The sequence below is a fragment of the Coffea arabica genome, chromosome 3c (assembly GCF_036785885.1).
Source record: "Coffea arabica cultivar ET-39 chromosome 3c, Coffea Arabica ET-39 HiFi, whole genome shotgun sequence".
NCBI lineage: Eukaryota > Viridiplantae > Streptophyta > Magnoliopsida > Gentianales > Rubiaceae > Coffea > Coffea arabica.
Window position 1 is genome coordinate 5916077 of NC_092314.1, and position 23386 is coordinate 5939462.

At 34.7% G+C, this 23386-nt stretch overlaps 3 protein-coding genes across 5 annotated transcripts; 2 read left to right on the plus strand and 1 right to left on the minus strand.

The window, feature by feature from the left end:
- Positions 1 to 2001, plus strand: LOC140037598 (ammonium transporter 1 member 1-like). The gene has a single exon (XM_072082071.1). The coding sequence runs from the start codon at positions 122 to 124 to the stop codon at positions 1622 to 1624; it is 1503 nt and encodes a 500-aa protein (XP_071938172.1). The 5' UTR covers positions 1 to 121; the 3' UTR covers positions 1625 to 2001.
- Positions 2002 to 11820: 9819 nt separating this feature from the next.
- LOC113735444 (carboxyl-terminal-processing peptidase 2, chloroplastic-like) lies at positions 11821 to 17726 on the plus strand. 2 transcript variants are annotated; one of them, XM_072082073.1, is made up of 12 exons: positions 11821 to 12012; positions 12330 to 12479; positions 13164 to 13246; positions 13374 to 13582; positions 13976 to 14044; positions 14445 to 14563; positions 15208 to 15283; positions 15401 to 15442; positions 15943 to 16051; positions 16761 to 16858; positions 16960 to 17053; positions 17139 to 17726. In XM_072082073.1, exons 1-12 carry the CDS (start codon positions 11967 to 11969, stop codon positions 17262 to 17264), a joined length of 1221 nt encoding a protein of 406 aa, XP_071938174.1. In that variant the 5' UTR covers positions 11821 to 11966; the 3' UTR covers positions 17265 to 17726. The 2 variants fall into 2 exon arrangements, with proteins under 2 accessions (XP_071938174.1, XP_071938175.1); XM_072082074.1 differs by lacking the exon at positions 11821 to 12012 and having other exon boundaries at positions 12339 to 12479; positions 13370 to 13582.
- Positions 17727 to 18001: 275 nt separating this feature from the next.
- LOC113735445 (uncharacterized) lies at positions 18002 to 20998 on the minus strand. Of its 2 annotated transcripts, none has more exons than XR_011841520.1 (2): positions 20596 to 20998; positions 18002 to 19170 (listed from the first exon to the last, which is right to left on the minus strand). XR_011841520.1 is itself a non-coding variant. In XM_027262450.2 (2 exons), the coding sequence occupies exons 1-2, from the start codon at positions 20953 to 20955 to the stop codon at positions 18635 to 18637; spliced, it is 891 nt and encodes a 296-aa protein (XP_027118251.2). In that variant the 5' UTR covers positions 20956 to 20998; the 3' UTR covers positions 18002 to 18634. The 2 variants fall into 2 exon arrangements, 1 of the variants encoding a protein (XP_027118251.2); XM_027262450.2 differs by having other exon boundaries at positions 18002 to 19165.
- Between the last annotated feature and the right edge of the window lie 2388 nt (positions 20999 to 23386).

Consider the following 23386-nt stretch of genomic DNA (forward strand, 5'->3'; position numbering starts at 1 on the left):
TCTGACTTCTAAGCTTCCTATGACACCTCCTTTCCTTGTGCGCTAAAACACAAAAAACTCTCTCCATATATTTTCATTCTCAAAATTACTGAATAAATTCTCAGAGAAAAATACTTTCCCCATGGCGTCCCTGAGCTGCTCGGCGGATCAGCTAGCACCCTTTTTCGGCCCCAACACCACCAACGCCACCGCAGCAGCCGAATACATCTGCAACCAGTTCACAGCCGTCTCCGACAGGTTCACCGACACCGGCTATGCCATCGACACCACATACCTTCTCTTCTCTGCTTACTTGGTCTTCTCCATGCAGTTGGGATTCGCCATGCTCTGCGCCGGTTCCGTCAGGGCCAAGAACACCATGAATATCATGCTCACCAACGTGCTTGACGCAGCAGCCGGCGGTCTCTTCTACTACCTCTTCGGCTTTGCCTTCGCCTTCGGCGGCCCCTCCAACGGCTTCATCGGCAAACACTTCTTCGGACTTAAACAAATCCCATCTTCATCTTTCGACTACAGTAATTTCCTCTACCAATGGGCTTTTGCTATAGCAGCCGCCGGCATCACCAGCGGCTCCATAGCTGAAAGAACCCAGTTCGTCGCTTATCTAATCTACTCATCATTCCTAACCGGGTTTGTTTACCCGGTGGTTTCCCATTGGTTCTGGTCAGCCGATGGCTGGGCGAGCGCTAGTAACAACGGAAACCTCTTATTCGGATCCGGGGTGATAGATTTCGCGGGGTCTGGGGTTGTTCATATGGTCGGAGGAATCGCGGGCTTGTACGGTGCACTGGTGGAGGGACCGAGAATCGGCCGGTTCGACCGGACAGGCCGTTCTGTTGCCTTGCGCGGCCACAGCGCATCATTGGTTGTTCTGGGCACTTTCTTGTTATGGTTTGGATGGTACGGATTTAATCCCGGTTCGTTTAACAAGATTTTTGTTACTTACAACGTAGGAAACCAACCTTATTATGGTCAGTGGAGTGCCGTGGGGCGCACCGCGGTCACCACCACCTTGGCGGGCTGCACCGCCGCGCTGACCACATTGTTTGGGAAGAGAATTTTGTCTGGACATTGGAATGTCACGGACGTTTGTAACGGCCTTTTGGGCGGCTTCGCTGCCATCACAGCAGGGTGTTCGGTGGTGGAGCCGTGGGCGGCGATCGTCTGCGGGTTCGTGGCGGCGTTGGTGTTGATTGGGTGCAACATGTTGGCCGAGAAAGTCAAATTTGACGATCCACTGGAGGCTGCTCAGCTGCATGGAGGATGTGGGGCCTGGGGAGTGATTTTTACGGCGTTGTTCGCTGCTGAGAAGTACGTGAATGAAGTTTACCCGATTCCGGGTAAATCGACCCGGCCATACGGGTTGTTTATGGGCGGCGGTGGAAGGCTATTGGCTGCTCATGTGATTCAGGTTCTGGTGATTTTGGGATGGGTCAGTGCCACAATGGGTCCTCTTTTCTTCATTCTTCATAAGTTGAAGCTTCTTAGAATCTCAGCTGAGGATGAAACGGCGGGTATGGATATGACCCGGCATGGTGGATTTGCATATGTTTACCATGATGAAGAGGATTCAAATAAGAATTCAATTCCAATGAGGAAGATTGAACCAGCTGGTTCAAGTTAGGGATTTTATTATTGTCTTCTCTTGAGGATTTTATTTTATTTTATCACTACTACTAGCATAGTTATTAGGGTGTCTAGGTAGAAGATTACCAAAAAACCCAAAAAAGAATGGCAGTGAAATGAATGTAAGATAAGACTTTTTTTGTCCTTTTGGGTTGGTATTGGGTGGATGATGTTGAAGATAATGTGAGCATGGACTGTATTTAATTGTTACTTCTTTGACTTCCATGCCATAGTTCAGAGGTCCATGAAGCCACTATCATTTCATCATCTATGTGGAGAATTGAGACTATGACTATGAGACTTTTCTTGTTCTTTGTGCGGTTTTCAACCAGCAGTTGAATCCTTGTTGGAATTAAATAATCTTTGCATTCTTAATTTTTTGTCCTTTAGATTGATGAAAAAAGCAAAGATTATTGGAACCAATGAGCTTTGCTTTAGAGGATCTTTAACCCGATGTTGATTCAATAATAGTTTTTACCCATATACATTGCATAGTACATCATGGTTTTTCTTTACATATATAGATATCAAATAACATATGTGAAAAATGGATACTATATTGTAGAATATGAAACATGGACAAATCGATACATAGATATCAAAGAACAGATGTGAAAATTGAATACTATACCGTAGAATATAAAAGTATGAAACAAAAATGGATAACACACCAGTTTCAATCGTAGAATGCAAAAAATTCGAACGCTCAAATTAGCTGTTGTTTGTCTAATAAACACTCACTAAAATCTAGTTTAGGCATTAAATTAATCAAAAAAAAAAAAGAAGTAAGGTAAACGAGGAAATGTGTATATATACAAGTAAGAACAGTAATTGTTACTGTGTACATTCACGTGATAAATTAAGTGTAAATCTAATAAGCACTCATTAGAAAAACCCAATTAATTAAACCATCGGGGTCCTCAATTAATTTTGGCAAAAGTATTCTTGTAATATATATGGGTGCTTAGATGAGATGGGATGGCAGATTAAAAAACCACTTAACAAACTCTGAAACATTAAAAAATATGAATTGCTAAATTAATTAATTCTTTGAGTGGGAATCACATGCATTGATTTTTATTGGTGATAATTACAGAATCAGTCATTCAGTTAATCAAATATGGTGGAAGATTCTCAGATTGAGAGCATCTATTCCTACTGTCACGGGGACCAGACACTTTTATGTGAACTGGAAAGAATCTCTTGTGATGCTAAAAACCTGGGAAAATTATGGTTGTCAGGGAATGGATATCCGACTGAGACTGAAGAATACCGAGAATCGGAATCCATACACGTTGTGACAGGTCGCGAAAGTATACACGTCGGAACTACAATTAATTTTCTTTGTCCTCTTTATTTTTTTTTCTTTGTCATGTTCTTAGTTTTTTTGCTCAATTATTAGTACATCTCTTGCCTGTCAAACATGTAATTGATTTTATTTTATTTTGGCCTTCCCCAAAATTTTTTTTTTTTGTTTTACCTAACAATAATGTAAGCTATATTTACTTGAAGACAACGCATTCACTGGCCCCAACAGTGACAGTAGGCTTGGATGGTCACACAAAACTTTATATATATATATATATATATATATATATATATATATATATATATATATAATAGATAGGATTTTGAAAAATCATACGTTAAGCGATAGAAACAAACCAACCAATGAATAATCTACTTCCTTGATTTTAGGAATTCTAATGATTGTATCCATCCTTTAAAAACAGTATCATGATTTAGAATCACTTGTTATAGGTGGACTCTTATTTGATATCGCACAAATCTTATGAGTTGCTTTAACAATCATTATCCGTAGAATGTACATGAGACTCAGGATTAAGCTTTGTTTTAGATTTTACAAAATCTAATTATAGACACTGATTATAAAGAAGAATTAGAATCAGCAAAAGCTACTCCTTTGGTGATTATATATTTTAGTTTTTTTTTGTCATTAAAAAATCTTTAACCAGAACACAAAAACAATAAAAAAAAATCATAACATTTTCTAACCTTTTTTTTTTTTTTTTTTGCTTTAAGTATCCGGTATCTTCACCTTCATTGAAACTAATCTCGATTCAGCTCGAGGAGCACTTGCAGAGTTCAACTCTTAATCGGGAATGAAGGCCTAGTCCAAAGATTTTCAAGGTGTCATGTAATATGCAGGAGTCGGAATTTATGTCAAGTTTCATGTCTGATCATATTCAATTATATACTTAGCGTGTACAATGCTGAAATTTAAGTGTCCTGGTATTCACATCTACTTTAAATAGACATTAATACGGCATTTCTAATGGCACACCTAATTTTCTTGATTAATCCAAACATCAACAAATAACCTCAAGTCCTGCAAAAACCTAATTAGTTACATATTACTTTCTAAGGAATTGTGTCCCACATACATCTCCTCTTGTCTAGAATCAGTATGATTTTACATAAGAGAATTCCTTTGGTCAATTAATTTGTTTTATCCTTTGGTCAAGAGAATTCCTCTTGGCCTTTCCCAAAAAAAATAATCTGTTTTATCTAACAATAATGTAAGCTATAATTACCTGAAGACAACGCATCCACTGGTCCCCCAACACTGATGATAACAGAAAAGATTTTGAAAAATCCTACATCAAGCGATAGAAACGAATTAATTAATGTATAATCCACTTTCTTGATTTTAGAAATTATTCTCATATTTATATGCATCGCTTAATAATATCGTGATTTAAAATCACTTGTTATAAGTGGAATCTTATTTGATATAGCAAAAATCTCATGAGTTGCTTTAACAATCATCATCTGTAGAATGTAGATGAGACTCAGGATTAAAGCTTTGTTTTCGGTTGCTTTAGATTTTACAAAATCTAATTATAGAAACTGATTATAGAATTAGCAAAAGCTATTCTTTTGGTGATTATAGATTTTGGGTTTTTTGGTCATTAAAAAACCTTTAATCAAAACACAAAAACTGATTATTCAAAATTAGAATCTATAATCAATTAAAATAATCAACTGAGAATAAACCCAAAGTCCACAAAAGTTGGACTAGGCAGTAAAAGCTATAAGAACTTTAAATCTATAGTTTCTTTTCTTTTGGTTTTTTCCAGTGAATCTCAAAGATACATTCATAAAGATGAAGGTAAGGAAATTTCCCTCTTGTTAACCTCGTGCCAAAGGACTTCACAGCTTACAGTAGTAATATTTCTTGAAAGAGGAAATAGACATTTATGCCAGTGGACAAACAAGTAAAACGTCCATTCTGTTTGCCATTTCTAACTTTCAGTTTCGTCAAAAATTATGTCTAAGTTTCATGTCTGATCATATTCAATTATACTTAGCATGTATAATACTGAAATTTACCCGTTTGGATTGCATTTTTCATCATTTTTCATGGAAAAATTACTGTAACGATTTGATGTATGTGAGGGAAAAAGGTAATAGGAAAATGTGTTTACGGAAAACGACGTAATTTTTCGATGGAAAACAGCAATCCAAACAAGGGTAATCACAACTGCTTCATATCTAAATAGACATTAACACGGCACTTCTAATGGCGCGCCTAATTTTCTTGATTAATCCAAACATCAACAAATCACCTCAAGTCCTGGGAAAACCTAATTAGTTTCTAAGGAATTGTGACCTAGATACTTCTCCTCGTCAAGAATCAGTATGATTTTACATAAGAGAATTCCTTTTTGTCAATTGAAACTATAAAGCTCAAGTTCAACATGAACCCAACCAGGTTTATGTAAAGGTCTAGGATGTAATGTTTCAGCTGCTGATTTTCCAAAATCCCATTTAAGTTGGCCCTCTAAATTTGATGATATTCTTGACATTGCGTCCTTCTTTGAAGTGCATGCATTGTAAATTCAAAGGGTGCTAAACGTAGCATTTATGAAGATTCTCCCTTGAAGACACCCATAGGCCTTGGAACTAGTCAATTGAATCTAATAAATTCAGGTAATTTTTTGTTTACAAAGTAACGAAAAATCAAGCGGATTGAAATTGTCCTTAAACTTCGAAAATTTGTTAAGGGAGCAAATATCCGCATTCTCATTATTGGGCCTTCTAATTTTTTTCAAATAACTTTTTGATTTTCACTCTCCCAAGTCAAATTATCAGTAATCACTATAAATTCCTTTTTTTTTTTGGTTAAGTAATCGACATAAGTTCTAAAAAAATTCAACAGAAAATCTCTGTAACCTGCGGTATTCAGAAGAAATCGCTGTTCAGAAAATGAGATAAAAAGGTAATTAGAAAAATAAAAAGATGTATTAAAAATTCTAACAATAATATAAATAAATATATTTGAAAAAATAATCACCCGATCGATGTTTTGTATCTCCAATTATTGTGGTGTAAAGCATGCAACCTCAGACAAATCATTAAAGTTCCAATTTGGTAGAAAAGCAAGTCAAGCTTTGCAATACTGCTCACGCTGTGGAATAGCAAGTAAAGTTGCACAACTTTAATAAAGAAATAAATAAGACAACAATCATGACTCCTGACTAGCTGGATTTGGACGCGTACATGTCCCTTGTCATAATTGAAATAGCATCATGACATATAAGGTACACTATATTAACCATGCTATTTATTAATGTTTTTTAGTCAAGCGACAAAGAATTTGATTCTCCTTAAATATGATTTCGGATTTTAATCTTCTAAATAGAGAAAATAACATTAGAAGACATCCTCTGAAAGAGATCAAGCGAGACAGTACTCGATTTTAAATTAGTCGAAACATAATGCAATCGCGGGACACCAAAAGGTTTACAATGACAACAATACATTGAGCATTCTATTTTTCAAGATTAATGATAGACAATTCGAGAGAGCTTTTTGTCAATTGGAATCACTCATTTATTTTATTGAATTTTGCCTGTGCCCCACCAGTAGAAAACTCAACAGAAGTTTATTTTTTAAGGAGCTCATTTTTTTTTTTTTTTGAATTTGAGCTCGATTTCCAATCAACTCTACGACTGTGATACATTAATGGGATGCGCATCTGATCTTAAAGTTATCAGTTAAGATTTTTGTCAATTTGTTGTATTTTATCTTAAGGATAATTCCAGAAACCTCTCCTGAGTTTTTGATAATTTTACTAAGTTCCCTCGAGATTTTTATAAATTACACATGTTACCCGTATTCATTTGAAATGATAATAGCCTTGACATTTCAATAAAACTCCTTGTTGGGTGTATGCCTATACAAAAAATGAGTTTTTTATTTTTTATTTTTTTCTTTTTCTCTTCTTAATTATCCTTTTATATATCTTGCTAGTAAAGCCACGTATGACATAACTATCAATATTGATTTTAGCCTGTATCAATATCATATGTTAGACTAGTGACTTTTTTTTTTGGGACAACTTTGCACGTGACCAATTTTTTTTCAATCTTTTTCTTTTATATCAAAAGCAACAATAACTCTAAAAAGGAAATCACCCAAAACTCCTTTCAAATCATAATAGTTCCACTGGTCAAAATTTCGAGAAGCTCTAAAAGAATTATGACAATACCTTCTTCTCTAATTAGAAAGAATATAAAACCACAATCAACACACAATGAAAAATTGTTTATAATAATAATGGAATTGTTATTGTTGCTTATCAAATACTAAACGGGTATTAGAAACTTGACACTATTTTCTTACCATTGTGCTAAATTATTTGGGATAATTAATAAAAACTTTATGAACTGAGAGCATTTTAGGATTTTCACTTAAATTTTGACAAAATGTAAGGTTTGGTTATCAAAAATGTCAATTCAAGGGACGTATGTGTAATTTTTTAAAAAATTTCAAAGAAACTCAGTGAAATTGTCATAAACTTCAGAAGAGATTTATGATATTATCCCTTTCTCTATTTATATCTGGTTCTTTATTCTTTAGACACTTTATTTTTGATGATTTAAGGACTTCCTTAATTTTGTTTCACTCGATAATTATAACACTTACTCAAATAAAACAGGTATAACTTTATGGAAAGGAAGGTAAAAGGGGACCTTTACCTTTTTTCCTTTGCTTTCACAAGTAGAGAAGAGTGGGACATGTGTTGTAAGTTTTTTTTTTTCATCTGATCATTATCATTCATTGCCTACAGTGTTGCATTTAGTAGATCGTTTTCTCTGAAATGCAAATTTTTACTTACCACTTATGCCATCAGCCCTTGGAAACTTCTCACTTATCCAACCACTTCTTTGGAAAAAAAAGAAAATTTCAGTCAAAAGTTGAATCCTAAATGCAAAGCTACAATAGTTTGGTGGGCTGTTGTTTGGTATGCATCAATGTCGTGGAAGACTTTTGAGAGCTGCTTTAGCTTTATATGCACATCTGTTGACTGTTGCAAAGGAAAATTTCCAAAGCAACAATAATGAATGAACCTCTTTTTAACAAAGAACATCAAACAACATTGCAAGGAAGGTTCCTAAATAACCTGTTGAAAGCATTAACCCCACAAAAGAAAAGAAAAAAAAAATAAAGAGGGGCACAAATTTTAGTGGTGCAAACATGATATGGATATTGGTGTCAATTTCTTATAGAGTCTGAGGGATACCTTTGCTTGTGAAAAAAAATTACAATCAATTTGAAGTTGACTTAGTCCAAATCTTTTGAAAAGGCAACTCAACAAATAGTGTTGAGACATAAATTATCATTCTAGTTGGCGGTCTTTTGGGTACTATGACGACAACAACATTAAGGTAGGGTCGATTTTTTTTTTCGTTGACGGGGTGTTCGGGACTTTGGCCCGACTAATTTCCTGCGATTCGGGAGAGGGCCCCCAATCCTTTTCGAGTGATTTAACAGTGGGACTCGAATTTTAGTGGACATATCTAAAGAAGAACAATCACATCGATTGAGCTACCCGTTGGAGACCGAAGGTAGCGTCGATTCACATTGGGCAATAGTGATAAACAAGGCATAGGTGGGTACAATTGAAAATTGTCCTAAAAATAAACTAAATGATTTAACTGTGATAGATATGGGAAAATGGACACCCTAATTTCTTAATAATAGATGTACAAACTCAAAATCCAGAGACAATTTATTTTCTTTTTCAATCGAAATAAGAGATCGATTATTTTGTGCTAATATATACATCCCCTGCTAAAATCGCATTATCTATCATCAAGACCTAATTTAGCTAGTAGAAACAATAAGTATGTCATTTCTAGTTAAACTCTCAACTTTACCCCTTTTCCCTTTTCTCTTTGTAAAGTTTGGAGTCTCTCTTGACAAAAAAAAAGAAAAAAGAATCATATTTTGCAATTTTAAAAAAGCATGATGTTAGTCTAAGTAAATTATTTTTGTCCCCCAAAAAGGACAGTCTATAAGTAGCACATACTTAAATCTTTTGTTGGTATGTTGTTGGGTAAAGTGGATTTACCTTCATGCCCCGCACAATATTCCCTGGTTCAAATCTCATGGCCATGCCCAAAATTGGTATTTATTATTATTATTTTTTTGTCTGAGATAAATCAGTATTTTCTTGCTCTAAATGTCTACAAAATTTATTAACTTAAAGTCTATGGGCTTGGAACAGGCCCACAACAAGTTTTTGACTCCTACAGAGTGAAAAGACGAGTCCGGGACAAGTTGAAGATCCAACATTCCTTGCGCTTGTTGCGTTTAAGATCCACAATGATACTCCATTTCAAATTGTTAGTTCCAATTCGAATTTTTGGACTCGAGCTCAAATTCAGTTAAAATCTTATAAACTCAAATTCGGCTTTATATTTGATAGGCTTGATTCGATTCTCAACCTAGAAATTTATTTAATTAAAATATTAGATTATTAGTGTTGCATATATAATATCGATACAACAAATTACACATGTATAATTTTACATAAAATAATAATAAATATTTTAAATAAAAAATATTTCAATATACAAGATTTAATGAACCGAATATATACAAATTCAAATTTGATTCGATACTTTGATTGAATTTTAATACTTATTTGAATTCGAGATCGAATGCATTGAAAGTCAAACTAAAATCAAGCCCTTAATGAATTAATTGAGTTTGAATCATCATTAAGGGTTTGGTTTGTTTGTAACCAACTATCAAGATTACTATTTTAGCTAACCCAAATAAAATTTGAAACTTTTTCAGGTGGTTGATTATAATTTTTTTTTTTTGTAAATGAGGTTGACTATTATAATTATACAACCTAAGAAGTGCATTTATATGAATTATGATGGTTTTTTTTTTTCATAAGGGAAAAATTTTGAAATACTGGGGTGCTTTTGTTTTGGGACTAGATTACTTTTTTGTAATTAGAAAAAAAAAAGACAAGATGATCTTTGTTTCCCTTCCAAAGGAAAAACTTTTTTTTTTTCCTTCGGAAAGTTTCCAAAGAAAAAGTTGATATTGAAAGGAAGTTTATTCAGCAAAATATATTAAGATAATACCATTAGTAGTTATGTGGTAGAAACAAATTTGCTGATATCAATTAACCAATATGCAATCAATTAGTTTACCAATAAAATTTGTGTTTTATTATAACTGCTCTACGAGTAAATTTTGGTCTCCTAACTAATATGTTCAAGATTAGTCCCATTTTTGTTGTTGGTTTTTCTAATGGTAAGATAAGTATCATTTACTTTAACAAGAAACAATTTACGAAATCCTACAATAAAATAAGTGAACTTCAAAGCTCCAACCACACATGAAGAAGGAATATAATGGAGTATAAAAAGTCCAAAAACGATCATCACCACAAGAAAAAGAAAAATGCTAAGAATAATCCTACACCACCAAATTCTGATAACCTATTTTAAAATGAAAAGGAAAAAAGGTCAGTTCGTGGGTATTGTATATAAAAACCTTTACTTTTCATATAAAGAATAAAAAATTAAAGGCCCAAAATAAAATAAAATTTTCTAGTATATTAAAATTAAAACGAAATTTCAAAAACCTTCCTTGAGATTTTTAACTATTTCACTAGCTTTCCCTTTAGATTTCAAAAATTATGCTAACCTCTTTTGAAATTAATTATCTTGTAACATTTATGTCCCAATCAATAATTGAAAAGTGATATTAGAAAAGTGAAAATAATATGATTTCATCATTGTCCCTCATTTGCTATATTATTTAATTAATTTAATACAAACTCACACATTAAAGAAAAACACCAAAAAATTTACTGTTTATCATTAGAAATCAAATCACATATAATATCAAAAAATATTTTAGTTACATTAATATCAAAGAATATATTATCAAAAAATATTTTATAATATCAAAGAATATATTATTTTATATTCTTCATTTAATATAAGATCCAAATTATTCTTTTTTAGTTACATACCCATTGTCAAAGATGATCAACAACCAATAATCAAAATATTTCCAATCAAAATATTACAGTGAACAAACTTTAATATCATAAACATTCTTGTTAGCATATTGCGGTTAGTCATTAAGATTTTTATGGTATTGAGGTTCACTTTTTGTAATATTTTGGTTACAGATTTTTTTGATTAATTATTGTTAATCATATTTGACAATAGATTTGTAATTGAAATGAGTTATTTGAATCTTATATTTAGTGAAATATATACAATGATATACTCTTTTTGATGCCATATGCGATTTAATCCCTAATGATAAACAACAAATTTTAATATATTCTTTAATATTTGGACTGATATTAGATTAACTAAATAATTTAGTAGACGACGGGCAACGGTGGAATCATGTTATCTTTTCTCGTAATATCAATTTTTAATTGTTGATTGGATCTAAATATTACAAAATAATAAACCTTAGGGGAGATTAGTGCAGTTTTCAAAACTTGAAGGGAGCCCAGTGAAATGGTCAGAAACCTCAAAGTAGGTTTCTAAAATTATCCCATTTCAAAATTATAAATCATATTTCTGGCTGGAAAGAACCACTTATCAATGGAACTAATCTTGGGAACTTTTACAACCACTGCTGCTTCAATTTCTTCCCGATCTTTAATCATCTCAAAAATCCCCCAATCGATTCTCAGGTACTGGAACTCTTCACCACCGTTAATAAAAATCCGGAAAAATAATCAATTCTCAATTGATTTATCGGCCTAAGTTTGATCATTTTGATATATGTAGGAGCTTCCATGGAAGTCTCAAAAATTGCTGAGACCAACTGAAAAGACCGGGTCTTTGGTGTCCCTTTGTCGTGTAAATAAAGTTTACTACCATAAAAATGCTTCCCGGAAGAAGAAATTTGATCTCCAACCAGTTTGGAGGTTTAATAAAAGATTCACTTTTCAGCAATGTAGCAAGAGTTTGAGTAAATTGTCAGCAAAATTTAATGAAAGATTTCTTCTTTCCTTCTGCCGGGTGGTTTGTGGAGTAATGTTGGCTGTGACACTTTCTGCTGCTGTTAGCAAAAGTCCTTGTTGTAAGTGTTTCTGCTTGCCTGCATTGCTGTTTTATAATATACCCAGTTTTCCTATAAGTTGACATTATTGCATATTTTTAGCTGACATACAGTGATGAAGTTGTTATTACCCCTTGATTATGGCCCTTTTTCTTGATGTGGCAAATGCATGTTTGGTGTTTTTGGTTTTGTGGTTATATAATTATTATTGATGGGATATCCTAAAATGACATGAATAAAACAAGATGTAACTTTTGTTAGTGTTTGTTAACTGTTCTTTGATGATGAATGATTTGATGATGTACTTTGTTGATATGATTAAGAATGGTACACTGTAGGGGCCTTGAGTGAAGAAAATCTTCTTTTTCTGGAAGCATGGAGAACAATTGATAGGGCTTATGTTGATAAAACATTCAATGGACAGAGTTGGTTTAGATACAGGGAAAATGCGCTGCGCAACGAGCCAATGACCACTCGAGAAGAGACATGTACGAATTTTGATCTCCTTGAGCTGTAATAGGTAGATATACCTGTCATTGCATATAAATTAGTATGGTAGAATCAGCATGTTTTCCTTGCATCCCTATGTGATGGTCAAAAATTTCTTTAACCAACAGCATCCACTGAGTCAATATTGTGTTAAGAAATTTTGTAGGATTAATATATGGTGGTTATCATTTGCTGAACGGTTGATTACTAGCTTGTCTTTTCGATACATTTGTGCTTTCTTTGGGTGAGAGGACATCTGCATATCTTTACATGGCCAAATGAACAAATATGGACCTTGTATTGTTTTATAGTTTTCTCATGGGGAACTCGAGTTTCATTCTACTTTCGCCCTATTGTTTACATAGTCTTTCTCAGCTACTATAAATTTCTGAAGCTAACATCATGATGTTTTACTGCATATGGTTTAGAAAAGATTATGCATTTCGAACATCTGGGAAATTTCCATTAAGTTTTAAATTTGTATACCTACAAAAAAAATGCAATTTTGCAGATCTACAAGCTTGCAGGTCCTAATAAGGAAAAGAAAGAAAGAAAGAAAGAAAGAAAGAAAGAAAGAAAAAGAATACTAAAGCTGAAGAATTTGTATTTTCTTGTTTATACTCATTGGTACAATTTTCTTTTACCATTTATAGAATGTGTCGCCTTTGTTCACTTCCTTTCAGATGCAGCGATAAGGAAGATGATTTCTACTTTAGATGATCCTTTCAGCCGGTTTCTGGAGCCTGAAAAGTTCAAGAATCTGCGGGTATGGAGCTCTTAACTTCTGTTTCCTGTATGCTATATTCAGTTTGTGTGGCAAATTAGCTTGAACAATCATTGATTTCACCGATGCTCCCTGAAATTAAAAAGTCTTAAACATTCTTTGAAGGCAGTCAGGAACACAAAGTTCTCTGACTGGAGTAGGGCTGTCAATTGGCTATCCTACAGGAAAGGATGGATTATCCTCTGGACTGGTGGTTATTTCAGCTGCTCCAGGAGGTCCTGCATATAGAGCGGGAATTTCTCCTGGTGATTTGATCCTGGCAATTGATGATAAAAGTACAGAAAGCATGACCATTTATGATGCTGCTGAGCACTTGCAGTGAGTTTGTTTTATACCAATTGCCTGCTTTATCCAACAATAAATGAAGTGGGGTGGGGCCATTGCTTCTTTAACTGAATCATACAAGATATTCCAGGAGAAGGGATGAACTGACATAGAGTTTTTGTTTTCTCATTACATGAATGCGAAAAAAAGGGAACAACTGAAATTCCACACACCCCCAAAAAAAGAATGTGAAAGATTTTTTTTTTTTGGGGGGGGGGGGGGGGATGGGGGGGCAAAAGAGACGAGCAAAACAAACCAATAGATACCTGGACTTGTATCATGTATTTAATGTCCTTTCCTGGATAAGCAGTGATAACTAAAGATTCGAGATTTTTTTAATGGAAAATTTCAAGTGGCTGTGTGGGTCTAAATTTGAGCTGAATGCAGGGGACCTGAAGGAACAGGAGTAGACCTAACTGTACGTCAGGGTTCAGAGATAAGGAATGTCCCTTTGATGTACGTTGACCATGTTTGCTTTATTTTAAACAATTATTAGCCTAAAATGACATGTTCTTTGTCTGAATTTTCATGCCATTATCTTTGCGTTGGCTTATTTTTCTTTTAAATACCGCATCATGGATTTTGCTTGATCAGAAATATGTACGAATTAGTGCTCTCCATTGGTATAAAGTTGCATATAGTATCAGATTTTTCAAAAAAATTGGTCTTCATGTCTGAAGTTCCTTTTGACTTTCTTTTTGGAGGAAAAGGGGCACGAAGGACATGATTTACTACTTGAAGAGATTGATTGGATATATGTTTATATTGGCATGCTTGTCGATATCACATGCTTGACACTTTACGAAGTCCTATTTTAAACTTTTACTCATTGAAAAAAATTACTGCTGCTTTTCAGACGCGAGAGAGTTTCACTGAATCCTGTGAAGTCAAAAATTTGCAAGACTCCTGGTATGGGGAAGGACGGCGCTCGGGTTGGATATATCAAATTAACATCTTTCAACCAAAATGCATCTGGTATAATTTAGCTACTTATTTGACATCAGATTTTGAAAATTATTTGAGTTCATATAATCTTTTCTTCTGCTTGAGAAGCAATCTTTATTGTCTTGACTTCTACTTGGTAATAATTCACTTTTACAAATCTTCCCTAACATCCTTCGAGCCTTTGGTTAGTTGTTCAATATAGGAAGAATCCTTTTAATATCTGTTCAATCTATGAAGAATCCTTTTAATATCTGAACTTTGTCATTCTGCTATTTTGAACCATTTTCAATGTTGTTACTTTACTAACAATCCTGCTCTAAATGTTTTGGTTCCCTTCTGAAACATCGTTCTGTTCCCATCACATACTGGAACGTGGTTTTTGGTACCTATAGCTATATGTAACTTGGGAAATATTGTGTCCTTCTGGAATTTCATTACTACTTTGTCTGGCCTTTGGAAATATGGTCTTTCAATTTTGCCTCAGAGGCAAACAGCATACTAATAAAAGTTTCTTATTGAAAATAAACTCTTGTTCTTTGATGATGCAGCTATGCCTCACTAAGGGCAGAGGGCATGGTGAAATTCCTTTGTCTTTTGTCGTCATTGTGCTAATATAGTGATCTATTTAGATAATATATCTCTTTAATCCTTCGTCTGCCAAATATCCATTTTAGGTGCAGTAAAAGAAGCAATTGAAACTCTGAGAAAGGACAATGTCAGTGCCTTTGTATTAGATCTCCGAGATAATAGGTGACATGCTTTTGATGTGCTTCATCGTAGATTTATTCCATTGTTTTGCTTTTGATGTGCTTCATCTTATAGTTATTCCACTGTTTTGCTTTCTAAAAAACTAAAATTTTGGTGCAGTGGTGGTCTTTTCCCAGAAGGAATTGAGATTGCCAAGATTTGGTGAGTTTCTTACTGCATACTTGCACACAACATTATTTCAGTTGTTTTTATTTATATTTTATGCTTCTTGCTGTTAAGTACTTCATAGCGTCTTTCAACAGTAGACTAAGTTAACATTAGATGTTTTAACTAGGTATGAAATCCTTGAAGTGTTGTAGCTTTCTTAAACCCCTTGTCATGAGTATTTTTGGTAGATGTTTTAACATTATTTCAGTTCTTTTTGTTTATATTTTACGCTTCTTACTGTTAAATACTTCATAGCATCTTTGAACAGCAAACTGTTAATGTTAGATGTTTTAACTAGGTATGAAATCTTTGAAGTTTGTAGCTTTCTTAAACCCCTTGTCATGAGTATCTTTTGGAAGGAATGCATGCTTATCAACTTGTTCATTCGTCCTTGCATGTATCAGGAACTGATTTTTTAACAAGGTTGATTATTTGCTTGGAAAAAAAAATCTTCAAAAATCACCTTACTCCCTCTGCTTCCTGTTCCTAACCAGGCTGGACAAAGGAGTGATTGTGTACATCTGTGATAGTCGTGGTGTTCGAGATATATATGATACAGATGGAAGCAATGCAGTAGCAGCTTCAGAGCCTCTAGTAGTGCTGGTACGCTGAGCAGTTTCTCAACCACTCGAGTAATTTTAAGCTCGGCAATTTGATTGAATATTTCCGTATTCTACTATACAATCAGCTACTAAATTGTATGAAAAGAGTCCCTATGCTATTTACTGTGTTTAGCTGATAGAGTTGGTTTGCTCGAGACTCATAACTTCAAGGATCTAGATTCCAAGTCCTGATACCTTAACTTGCTCGATGATATCCTACAACTGATATAAACGTATAAGATATAAACATATAAATCAGTTTTCTGTTGTGTGTTTATACTTGAAAAAAATGGAAAGTTGGGCATTAGAGTTTCTATGTTACTGTTGGGCTGGATATGATTTTTGGGTGGGATGTAAAGCTTATAATTTAGCATTGTTATGACTGTGGTAACCAAAAGTTTCTCAAAGAGTTGCAATCCATCATTTCGAAGTTAATAAAGATCGAGAGCGGATTTCAGATTACAATTAGATATGATGTTTTTATCATCCCTGAAAAGGAAGTCAGTCAAAATCTTTGATGGAATTTATCGCTCAACAACTTCATCCATCTCAAATGTTGTGCAGTTGATCTGACATAGTGTTTTGAAACCCATTATGTTCAAACCCAGGGATCCTGCTGTTTGAATTACAAAATTTAGTTGCCAATTATCAGAACAAAATATTAGTATCTGTTCCTTTTCTTCTCATTTTCTTTCCCATGCTACTTGAAGGTGAATAAAGGAACTGCCAGTGCAAGTGAAATTCTGGCTGGTGCTTTGAAGGATAATAAGCGAGCTACGCTTTTTGGAGAACAAACTTTTGGAAAAGGGTGGGCTGCACATACTTTTTACTCACATGTTGGTACTTCTATCAAAATGTTATAGTATTCTTATGTTGTTCTAACTAGGCTTGATTGCTTCCTATGTACAGCAAGATTCAGTCTGTTTTTGAGCTATCTGATGGCTCTGGCTTGGCAGTAACAGTTGCTCGTTATGAGACTCCAGCTCATACAGATATAGACAAGGTCTATCATGGCACATATTCCATGTCTTCTTATAAAAGAAAATCCTATTGTCTGATAAACATAATACATTTATTATTTATTGTAGATTGGCATAATCCCGGATTATCGTCTTCCAGCATCATTTCCTAGAGATGATGAGAGTTTTTGCGGCTGCCTTCAGGACCCAGTCTCTGCTTGCTATCTTGACGAAGTTAAACTCTTCGCAAGATGACAGAATCCTTCCAAATGTGGTCACTTTGGATTCTTTTGCAACTGTAGATATGCCGGCAGAGCGAGCTGACAAATTACTGGTTTAACGTGCAATCTTACATTGTTTCTCCCCAATTGGGAAATACAGAAACTCCAGACTTCTCGCTTCGGGTGCGCTCTACGAGGAGTCGAAGACCCCCCCCCCCCCCCCTTTTTTTTTTGCTTTTTTCTTCCTGAGATTTGGCCCTTTGAAACTATAGAAAGAGGAATTGATTGAGCCATAAATTGTCCGCTGATGTACTCCAAATCTAGAACATTTGTCTCATGCTGTAATTCCCTAAGCACAATCCTTCATTTGGATGGGTGGAATTGTTGTAACCACACTGATACAAATATTAGTCCAAAACCCTGCAAGGGAGCCAGAAGCACCATAACTTTTGGTACTGTGGGATATTAAAGCAATAACTGATTCTTCTTTCTCCGATGATACAAAAGTTTCATTCAGATGTTAGAGCTGCAACTATTTTTATAATCCAATTGGGATTTTCGGGAGAAATTTTGTAATCATTGACATATTAAAATCAGCTTGATGGCCTTATTTCGTATCATAAACCTCTCAAGCATGGTTGTAACGTTAAACTGGCTGGAGGAATAAGATACCCACCCTAAATTCTCCTACACCAGTGGTACGCGAACTATTGAATCTGGCGTATGAGAAGTTCCATGACAAAACAGAAAGTGAACAAAAAAAAAAACAGATTAGTGCAGTTGCATACTAATTTAAGATATATCCTGGATTATTAGTCTTGCATATCTGTTGTTTTGGATTGATTCAGAGGTGGAACTCGTCAGGGCTGCTACCCTGGGTTAGGGTTGGGTTGAGCTAGAGAAAAGGTGGAGTCACAAGTAAGGCACTTTATGTTTGAACAGCAACTCCACTTCCAATCTTTGGGGCATTCTGCATCAAATAAGAATCTTGAGAGTTTCAAGTCCAAAGGCTACTTGAGAGATGACATTTATCAGAAAATGCTGAGACTAGAAAAGCCCTATAATGCAATGTTGATTTGAGGTATAGACTTCGGTTCCAGCGTCCCCATAGCTGACATTCTTTCCCCAGTTGAGTGCCAGTAAAACGCACCAACTACTGCATCGACTGGCGTTGGTTCAATTCTGGTATAGTTTTTAATCAACGATACCAAAACATAGCCTTGAAGTCATCCTACAAACCCAAGGTTTCATTGTAGATTCATAACCGTACCTACATGTATGTATTGTAAAATTGCTTGTAACTTGTCTTTCCCAGCCTTTTAGGTTTCACTGACCAAAGTGAAATATGCGGGAAATGACACCAAATAGTGCTGCAGATTCAAGAAATTTTTTTTTTCGCTATAACTACAGCATCTTAGCCAAAAATGGGAAAACCGCGATGAGCAATCTCAACAACAAAGGTGTATCACTTTTCTCAGTTCTCATACTCAACCTACCGTTCTCTGGAGGTGAATTCTTTGATTTGCCTACACTTTGACCTGAACTACTTGAAGATCCTATATCAAACTCACTCAAACCGTCTAACTCATCCCATCCGCCAAATGTTGGTGCATTCTTTTCAACTTGATCAGTTGAATCATCATGTCCAGGAACCCATGATTGATACCCCATCTTTGCTTTTTTCTTTCCTGGATTTGTTGCTCTTTTTTCTTTACCCCGCTCGACAGTTCTTGAAGATCGGGGATATGATCTACTCTTAGTCTTGGTCTTGTGCTTTGGTCTCTTGTCTTTCCCACCCCGCATCTTTTGGATTGCAAATGAAAAAGTAGACTGCCCAAGAGGAAGCGCTAAAGCCATAAGAAATGCTTTCAGACCAGTTGCTAGCAGTATTGAAACAAGGATGAAGGGAAGTGCCCAACCAAACGATCTGAAGACCTGCCCTGGCCAACAAGAGATTTTTTAAAAACACAACTTAGACCAGTTTTATTCCAACTTGAAACCAAAAGCTGTGGAAATGTCTTTATTTGGATAATGCAAAGTGTAGCTTAATTTGAAGCATTAATTGGATAAAACCTCAAAAGAGTACATTTGAAGTGCTATATTGCTTAACAACTCATGGGTAGAATCGAACTTACTCTACTTAATTACATGTTACATGTGAGGAATGCAAAATTTCACCATTGATCACCTTCAATGTGTTGGATTTGATACTTGCAAGTCCTTGCATTCTATTAACATTCTATTTTTCCAGCATTCCAATTAGACACTGTTTGACCTATATTTAGTTTAAAATTTAGCATGCATCATAAACTCTCAAGACATTTAACAATTCAATGGTAAAATTTTAGAATAATATGCTTGTAGAGTTTACAAAATAGTAGTTACACTTGATGTAATTCAATTCCTTTTCTGAATATCATGGGTATATTCTAAAGTTTCACCAATTGTTCCCCATTGTAAAGTCGGTTTGACCTCTATGAAAAATTTTATGTTGCGTAGCCTTTTACCAAATAAAAATCGGATGATAAAGGCCGATAGTACTTTTCTAGCAAAGACCTTGAGGCTCCATCTGACAGCATTCTTTTGCATACATAGCGAAGTGGAAGTGGTCTCTTCATCTAAGTCCAGAATTTAGTAATGACTGAATGTAGTCTAGTCACTATTAAAGGAAACATGAGTTGGAAAAAGTTAGATGTCTATTTGGTCTGCAGAAAATTGTCATGTAGCTATGTGAAGAATGCAGGGGAAGGTATAAAGTAATACATGTACTACAGTGCACAAAAGTACAATATGCAGCAGAACAGCCAAAATCAGCAATTTATTTGGAATTCTATGTTATTGCAGACTTCTCATTTGCAATGAATTAGAATTGGATTCCCAACAGATTTGGTTCTTTGTCACAGTAAATTTGTTTGGTAAAGGATGCAGGAAATTAGGAAACACTTTGATCAGGAGAAATCGAGTTAGTTTTAGTTTCTTCCCTTCCTCAATGTTTACCTTTTCTTTTGCAATTTCTTTTAGCACTTATTGTAGGATCAAGCATAGTTACATCATCAACTGCAATTAGCATCTGATTAGCTAAATTCTTAAGTACTCATTTTTCTGTACCACTACATCAAACTCAAGGAAGTTGAGCTTAAGTACTTACGTAGCAGATATTAAAGGAACCATTTACAAGAGAAACACTTCAAAAATAGTGCCAGTTAAAACTTTCATTCATCCAACAAAACCATTAGCATGAACAATTCCTCTGAGTCCATGCTTAAAAACATTATTAACTTAATATGGAACTGAAAACTTCCATTTCAACACAAGAATAATCATTCTCTTATAAGAAAAGCACAGAAAAACAAAGAAAGGAATACCTTAATAATCCAAATACTGTCAATATAATCTTCAAGAACCCCCAGCCCTTGTTCCACAATGTCATCATTTCCAGTGTCATCATCATCTTCTTCTTCATCAAAATTATGATTGAAGTTCCGGGTTCTGAAAGACTCTGCATTGGAGTCCCACCTGCGACACCTGCAAATTTGGAGCACTGGTTGGAGAAGAAGATTATGGTTGTACGGTATAGTAGTGGTTGCGGTGGACGTGAGCTGGAGGGGTGGCTGCCAACTCCCTGGTGGTTGTTGACGGTGGTAGTGGTGGTGGAGTATGAGAAGTGGAGGAGAGGGAGAATGACACGGTTGGAGGTGAAGACCACAAGTGTTAGTGGTCTTCATTAGTCGTTAGTCGTTACCATCCTCAAGCTTTGGGAAAAGGGATCGTTCTGATATTAGCTTTTGTCCCCAACACAACTTATATTTACGCATTTCTCTCCTGTCATCTTCTTTATATTTACCCTTGTGATTGCAACTTTAGATTTGGGATAAATAAACCAAACCTCATGGATTTGTGAGGAGGGGACTTTGTTATAGTTATACTAAACTCGAGGCTCCGCATGGATTAGACAGGTGTGTGTGAAAAATTTTTACTGTAATTTTGTTATTTGTATCTTAATAAGCTATATGAATACTCTTTTTTGTATTTTTTATTTTCCAAGCACACACATTTTGTTAATCTAAGTGTGCTTGTTCATATTTATTGTTACCATTTATAATTATGCACTTTCTTGATTTAATTTTTTTTAGAAACTAACATCTCATCATTGAGGTCAAAGATGAAGAGATAGTTACTTTAGAAATTTTGCAACTCATAACTAATTAATGTCAAAATTAACTGTCCAAATTGATTTGGTTAGCAATTTTACGTTCTCATAATCATGAGATCCCATTCTTATTCGATAGTATAGTAATTTTTTTTTTGTAATCTTATACATTATTTCAAATGGTTAATGATAATTTCTGAAATCTTTCTTTCCAATCCTAAGAATTTCCTAACTTTCTTCCCTTATTAGCTCCTCTTCTTCTGCACATTCTAGTGTGCAACCAAATAAGACTTGAAGCATGGCTGTTAATAGTTATCAACTAAAAAATTTTGAGCTCATATTTTTGGTTGATAACACCAAATTAATTAATATTAGCTTGGCCTTATGTTACATAAACTTTTTTTTACTAAACATAACACAATTTGCTATCGAATTATGTTGAATGTAGAGCATTTTATACTTTTAGTTTTTGTATGTTGATAGGAAAATAATAAAAACAATAAAGTAAAGCTTTAAAAAAATCACCAATTTGTCTCCTTTTAATTTAAATTAGGTTAAATCCCTTAGAATTGGAATTTGGCATAAAGTGATAACCATTTGAAATTGAGGAGGTGTGGAAGAGTAGTCCAACTTATCCAAGAGAATGAAAGGACAGAGAATTACTCATGTGGTGCTACTACAATTGTTAGAACTTGCGGTCTCCAAAGTAAATTACAAGCTTCCGTCAGGGACTGCACTCAAATTTTATGAAAATCTTCATCCCCTTCTTTTAAAGTCCAGAATCTTCTCTTCTCGGTTCCCACAATAATAAATAATTCAGGAAAAAAAAATCAGAAAAAATCAGAGGGAAAGATTATGAAGCCAATGCCGATCGATTTCTTTGCGGACCTGGAGGAGCAAGGAACAACCGTCGCTATGGACGTGGACGATGCTGAAGCCCTAGAGATCTTCGGCGGCGGAGAAGGGCCTATCGCCGCCATGGAACACCACCGTCTCGCCGATGCTGATTTCTTCAATTCTTTCCAGGACGACTTCGACGACTCCGACATCAACTAAAATAATAATCAATTGCTAGTTATTACCAGTCCTTAATCGCCCATCCCCAGGGTTTTGAATTTTCGGTTTCTAAACTCTAATTACGTATGTTATGTGATTAGTTATGAGGCTGTTGATGGAATGGTGGTTTTGTGGATGTTGGATTATGGAATTTTATAAAGATAATTGAATTATCCGCTGCTGAAGTTTTTCAATTTGTTTTTGTTCTCGTATTTTTTTCTGGTTGTTTATTTGAATTCTGTGGGTATTAATTACTTCTTTTTGCTAATTTCTAGTTTAAGCTGTGGGATTGGCGTCTGCATTTTCTGGACAAATTTACTGCCTGTTAAGACTTCATTTGCAGGAATGTATGCTTTCTCCAAAGCAGTAGTTTTGTGGGTTTTTATTTCTAAGGAAGTTTCAGCAACTAGGTTTTAATGAATTGGCAGGAACGAATTCAACCATCAGCTCTTAAGTTTCCTTCCTCATTTTTTGAGAATGAGGCTTGATTGAGAGGTTTATTTTGAAGAATTTTACGTGTGGTACAGAATTTCATAGTTGGAACAGGAATGGAGCATGAATCTGTTTGAGAGGTTGCTTTCTTACTTCATCTTGTTTGATTAAGGACGATGTATTGATATTTTCGTCATTTTGTTAACCCATCAATGCATTAGTGTTAGATATAATCGTTGTTGAATCTTTTTTGATCAAGTAGAGGGGAATCTTAATCTAATTGGATTTCTGAGAAAATGCCTATTACTTTATGCACTGTTTGCTTGCAATTTATTTATTTATTTATTTTTGGGCTTAGTACCTTTATGATTTCTCATAGAAACCTTTCACCTGGAGTAGTTCTCTAATAGTGCTTATGCTTGTTTGCAATCCGGTGAGCCATAGTCCAGCATGATTTTCCTCGGCCTCCCCTGTAGCATGTTTTGGAGGGAGCAAATTGCACTTAAATGGATGAAACT